This window comes from Plasmodium gonderi, assembly GCF_002157705.1.
Source record: "Plasmodium gonderi DNA, contig: Chr13, whole genome shotgun sequence".
Lineage (NCBI taxonomy): Eukaryota > Apicomplexa > Aconoidasida > Haemosporida > Plasmodiidae > Plasmodium > Plasmodium gonderi.
In genome coordinates, this window is record NW_021628938.1 from 262,199 (window position 1) to 268,652 (window position 6,454).

The following is a 6,454-nucleotide window of genomic DNA, read 5'->3' on the forward strand; positions in this document are numbered from 1 at the left end:
TGCTAAATTGCAAAATTATATAAGTAGGGAAAAAAAAAATAAAATAAGCAAATAAATCAAACGCTTCTATTTCAATATTATTCTTGCGAACCTTTTCTGAAAAATCAGCATATATAGTAGGGCGAAAATGTGTGTACGCGTATACTACAACATTGACATAAACATTCTGAAAAAAAAGTACAACTGCAAACAAGTCCTGAACAATGAAAAATTAAGGAGAGGGATGATCAATAAGTAAAAAAATAAAATAATAAAATAACTTAGATTGATCTATATATTGCACATATATAATACGCATATATGTATGTACACTTATATTGTACGAATACATAATGCACGTATATACATCCATATGTACGACACATATTTGTGGATTGGATTATTTTTCTCGCTATTGCCTTGAATGAGCTGAAGTGTTAGGTGATTTTTGAACACTTCATAAAATTAAAACTTTTTTTAGGAAAAATTACATGCCCATTATTTATGAAAGTGCTGGAAATGGAAAAGAAAACAAAGATGCGGAAAAAAGGAACGTAATCCAAGTTTGCCTATGGGGACTGAAGCCACATAACTACGAAAGACTTAACAAGGAAGTTCTTTTGATTAACGCAAGATTGGAGAGCCTACAATCCAAAAAATCATTCAAGTTGGTTTCCATTGTAAATTGCTAATTTTCACCGCACATACATATGCACGTTAGCATAAAAATAAATAAATGTACACACGTCAACGTATACCCTTGAAAGTATATCCCTTTGTGATCAATATAAATTTGCGCATATTTTTTTTTTTTTTGCATCACACGCAGTGTGCTAATCAATAAGAACAGATGCGCAGTTGTAGTTAATGGATATTTTGAATGGATGGAAATCAGAGGAAGCTCAAAAAGAATTCCATATTTTGTATTCTTTGGAAAAGGTGATAATTCATCTGAAGAAATAACCGAAGATACAGTTGAAACAAAAGTTGAAGACACAACTGAAGAAAAGTCTGAGGGAAAAATTACACCAAAAATAAAAGAAGAACGAGGGACAACTATTAGGATTAGGGTTAAGAAAGAATTAGAAGTAGGTGAAAATATCAAAGGAAGACCTAAGAAAGACGAGAAAAAAAAAGTAAAGGAAGAAGAAGAAGCAGAATCCCAGAGCAATGAAGAAGAACTAGCGTTGACTGATAAGGGAACTCCCAAAAGGAAAAAAGAAGTAGTGGAAAAGGGTATCAAAAAAAAAATTAAAACAGAAACATCCAGCGAAGGTATTTGAAAAAAGCAAATAATAACGAACTTGCAATGAAAATAGTAGTAATAATAATTATTACTATTATTATGACAAAGTAACAATTACATGTGCTTTTTTCTTAACCCATAAATGCTAAATACAAACTTAAAATTTACTCCATCGCTTTTTAAATAAGAGTAAGCAAAAAAACGCGAAATTAAAAATTTTTAATCGCGTCTATATTAGATACACATTTTATTTTCGTCATTATCTTAACATCGAAATATACATATATATATATATATATATATTTTTCCCTCCCCTTTTTCAGAATTATGAAAATTTGAATTTCCTATTTTTTTCCTTTAAATATTTCCCCATTCTAACAGATCTAGAGGAAGAGGACGAAGAGGAGAAATCACATGTAATAATTGCAGGTTAGATACCTTAGCAAAAAAATGTTAATAAAAAACTTGGAAAAACAGTTCAAGAAGGAGAAAAATACTATATATTATAAATTTTTTTCTTTTATTCCCCCCACCCCACCCCCGCTAGGTCTCTACAGAATCTCAAAAGTGGACAAAAAGGATTGCAGATACACCATAATCACAACAGAATGTGAAAATTCCACCCTAAGAGACATCAATGAAAGGTTTCATGGAGATATATATGTTTTTTTATTGTTCATAATTTTTGGATATATATAAGTTTAAACATTTCATCTGTACCATTTTTTATTTTACATTTTTAATAACATTATCCTCGTATATACTTTTTTTTTTTTTTTCCCCCTTTTTTGAAATTACTCGAATAGATGTCCGCTCCTACTAAGTGAAAATACCATCCGCTTGTGGCTAGATGTTAAAAAAAAATACGAAGACATAATAGAAAGTGTTATAGAAGAGCACCAAGCAATTTGTAAGTCATTTTACTTTCCAAACTAATAAAAAAATGTGCCATGCATATATATAATTCATCGTCTACACGTATGATTTTTTTTTTTTTGTAGGCAACAACTTGAAGTTTAGACAAGTTAAAAGCTGGACCGATTATGCATCTAAATCAAAAAGGGCAAAAAAGGCTTCTAAGAATGAATGTAAAAGACAAGAAGGGAAATGAAAGCACCATTTTAGAACACTGTGTTCACTTAGGAAATTTGTAAATTATCCATATTTAACCGTATGATGTCAGTTTGTATTATATTGTTCTAAATGTATATCCATATTAGGAAAAATCGTATACTTTTTAATTTGTGCGGATTTGTATTTTTATATTTTTTTTTTTTTTTTAACGACAACGTATGCGGTTCATTCGGATGTAACACACGTTAGCAGCTTTTAACTGCACACTGCTTATGCGGAAGGTTTATTGATATTGTTGAGACTGTTCTTTTTTTACTATTTTTGTTATTTTTGATATTTTTGCTATTTTTGCTATTTTTGCTATTTTTGCTATTTTTGCTATTTTTGCTATTATTATTAGCGCTACTACTGTTACTATTCTTAAATTTTTTTTTTTTTTATCCACAAAAGCACAAAATAGACAAATCAAAGCAGGAAACTTCAAAAATATGTATCATAGACAAAAGTACGCTTCTTTGAAAAACACGTGCACAAATATTTTAGGGGTGCTTTTGTTATCGAATACATTAAAACACATGCAAAAAAAAAAAAAAAGGAAAAAAGAAAAAATGAATAAATAAATTTATAAACAAATTGTAGAACAGTTTTTCTTATTTTTCTTCATCTTTTCATACCAATCCTCTCCTTTCTCGTTAAAAAGACCACTTTGGGTATGTTGTGGCTTTTAAATGGGTTATAACATATGCATGTATATGCGTCTATAGGTATATGCATATTTGTATCACATTCCGCTTTGCTCTACCCCTTTTTCTTCCCCATTAACGCTTGTAAAAACTGCCCGATTTGTATATACCCCTAAATAAATCATTTCTTACCGGATGAACCACTTCCAGAGGTACCTAATCCCATAACAGATTTAAATGTATCATATATCCACCACTGTAAACCAGTTAGTGTACCTATCATTAAAACCCTTGTGCATATTCCTTTGGTAAATAAATTAAACATACCAATTTCTTTTGTTATAGCTGATAATGCTTTCCCCTTATTTTCTACTTTCCCTAATTGAGATATCATATTGTCTGCTGGATGAGATACTAAAGCACATATAATTCCTGACAAATAACCAGATGCAAAAGTTATACCCAATTGAGTTGACTTGGTATAAGAATCTTTCGGATTGGTAAATACTTTATCATACATTAACTGAACAATTTTTTCAAAAAAATAAAACTTAGCCATAGTGTAAGGAATCTGACGACACCATAGTGGTGTAACACTACCAAATGGAAACTTGGATTCTTTTCTATTTGCTAACATAAAACCCATAGATTCGGATAATTTGGTAGGGAATGTGTTTACTTTACTTGTTTGCATTTTAACTTTAATCATTTCAAATGGACATAAAAAAATGTCTGCAACAAATTCTGCAGATGCAGATGCAAGTAGCCATGTTAAACCTTTATATTTATATGCATATTCCTCTCCTAAATAATTTGAATAAACATCTTTAAAAATTTCATAAAAACCAAACTTACATAATCCCTGAAGTGAGTACCCCACCAATGTTGGTGACCATCCTAGTGATAAACTTTTTACTTTTTCTTCTTTTATTATCTTTGTTACACATTGAAATAGGTTCTTATATATTTGTGGATATGATTGAATTCTACACTTTGTAACATCTAACGGTGTTATTAATGTATGTGTTAATCCACAAGACAATATACCCCCAAACATACATTTGCTGTAATATGATAAATTATGTTCATGTACATGTTTTATTCTAGTTACTGGGGTACTAATTCGTGAATCCCACTTTGCATTTTCTGTCATTATCTCAATACTGTCAATGTGAGGTGTTATAAATAGGAAATGAGGAAAATAATTTCACGTAGGAGTTTATTATCCTTAGCTGTTGTAAAATGGATAAACTCCTTTTTTTATGGCTCTATGTGCTTTTTTATGCGTGCTTACACAAATGGTAATATGATAAAATGAACGTGCGTTTATAAGTGCAGTTTTTTTACATTTACGTATGTATGAATGTTATTCAAAGTTGTGATATTCTCAAACAACGAACAATTTATGGTAACACAAAATGATACATTTCTTTTATTCTTAATATTTTTTCATACACAAAACATTACAATGCATTTGAAGTTGACATTTAAATTTCTTTTTTTTTTAAACGATAATAACTCTTTTTGCAAATTTTTTTTTTTTTTTTTTTTTTTTTTTTTCCCCCTTAAATTTTGCTAGCTTTTTATGTATGCACTTTTTTCATGTTCACTCCAACGATTCTAAATTTTTACATGCATTTTTTTTTTTTTTTTTCAAATTTGTGTATTCCAGACGACACTGTTGAAAGATTGATTTAAGTTTATATTTTAATTTTCCTTTTATTTATTATTTGCAGCGCATTCTTTCAATTTAATTTTTTAGTATAATTTTTTTTTTTTCTGATTATCCTGTGTGTTGGGGTAATTTTTCTTTTGTGAAAGAAACCCAAAACATGTTCATTAAAACATTCTTTTTTATGATCTTAATTTTTTCACGTACTCATATTTTCTCATAATTATTCCATTTTCCTATAAAAGTAGCCGCACGGAAAATGGCATTTCCTAAAGATACACACAAGTCAATATGATACATAGATATTACAAAAATGTACAGAGATTTATTCGTCCATTTTAAAAACAACTATACTTCAATTATAAGTTCTGTTGTAGAGTTCATTGTTATTTTTTCATGATTAAATAGTATCATTTTATTCTTCTCTCTTTAGATTCAATGAGATATCTTAATTGAAACAGCCTATCATCTAATTACCCCTCAAATTTTCCTGAAGCAATTCACATTAAAAGGGATTTTTCTCCTCTTCTTAACTATTTCTATCTTTCCTTCATATTTACCAATCCGACACACTCCTTTAACTGTTTATATGTTTCCCGTTTTTTTAATCCTAACATTTTAATTCAAATTTCACAGTTTTCTTTTTTTTTTTTTTTTAGTTGTTCTATTTTCTGTGTGTTTTACAAAATTCAGAAATTGTTAACAACCTTAATTTACAACTTTCGAGAATATTTTTCTTTTTTTTTTCCCTTTTCTGTTATAACATATATTTGCCCTATTTTGCTACATTCCTATTTTAAATGATTCTAAACTTTTTAATAATTTTTTTTATCATATTTATTCATGCTACTTTAGAGTGTGCAACACTTTTATTTAGGTTTACACATCATAGTTTGATGTGTTTACAAAAAAGACCACAAAATATCCTTTAAATTTGTTATGAAATTTAAACATAGAAAGCTCTAGCAGGGTAATATATATGAACAGTTATTATTCAGAATTGTGGAATGTAAATATTTTGAATATTCTAAGAATTATTATCTACTTTTTCGTTTTGGGAAAATCTTTAACTGTTTTCCACGTTTTCCGTATCTCACTTAATCACAGAAATGAATCGCTATCTCAATTTTGTGACTCCATTGTTATTTTTTGCATGGTTAGGGAAAAATTTTAAAGTGAAACGTGTAAAATGTTTTAAGAAAAGAGGAGAAAAATAAAATGATAGTTAATTTCATAAATTAAGTAATAAATACATGTACTAGCATATAGGTGCACGGATGAATGCAAAAAAACAAATGTTTTTATTATCCTAAGCTTCCTTAAAAAGATGTGAAATTTTAAAATTTCCATTATAAATGCTTACGGAAAAAAAAAAAAAAAAAATATATAGCTAGACAGAGCACACTACACACAATTTATGATACTTTCTTTTTTTTCCAAATCTTATTCTTACATTTATATTTGTGTACATTTTTCCATATAGAAACCTACATAAAGACACAAAGCAAACTTTCCCCAAATTTATCGCTTCTCGTTTGCATACATTAAGAAAAATAAATAAATAAATAAAACAAAATGCAAAGCGTTTGATTCATAATGAGATAGAACCTACGTTAAATAACTTAGTTTACTTTTATAATAAATTACACACTTTTTCGTAAGGATAGAAAAAAATATATTCTCCAACACATATTTTATGTTCTTTACTTTTTTTTTTTTTTTTTTCTTTTTTTCCTTTCTAAAAGCCTAGGAACCAATACATATGTTATGTGCACATTAACATATATGTGCTTGATTTCA

General features: G+C 28.4%; 2 protein-coding genes across 2 annotated transcripts; one reads left to right on the forward strand and one right to left on the reverse strand.

The window, feature by feature from the left end:
* Window positions 1-127: 127 nt before the first annotated feature.
* PGO_130280 (conserved protein, unknown function) lies at window positions 128-2,379 on the forward strand (the record flags this gene model as incomplete). The annotated part of the gene is made up of 7 exons (XM_028689544.1): window positions 128-234; window positions 461-646; window positions 809-1,254; window positions 1,607-1,654; window positions 1,773-1,869; window positions 2,032-2,135; window positions 2,246-2,379. The coding sequence occupies 7 exons, from the start codon at window positions 128-130 to the stop codon at window positions 2,377-2,379; spliced, it is 1,122 nt and encodes a 373-aa protein (XP_028545345.1).
* A 784-nt stretch (window positions 2,380-3,163) lies between these two features.
* Window positions 3,164-4,135, reverse strand: PGO_130290 (mitochondrial carrier protein; the record flags this gene model as incomplete). The annotated part of the gene is made up of 1 exon (XM_028689545.1): window positions 3,164-4,135. One exon carries the CDS (start codon window positions 4,133-4,135, stop codon window positions 3,164-3,166), a length of 972 nt encoding a protein of 323 aa, XP_028545346.1.
* Window positions 4,136-6,454: the final 2,319 nt, after the last annotated feature.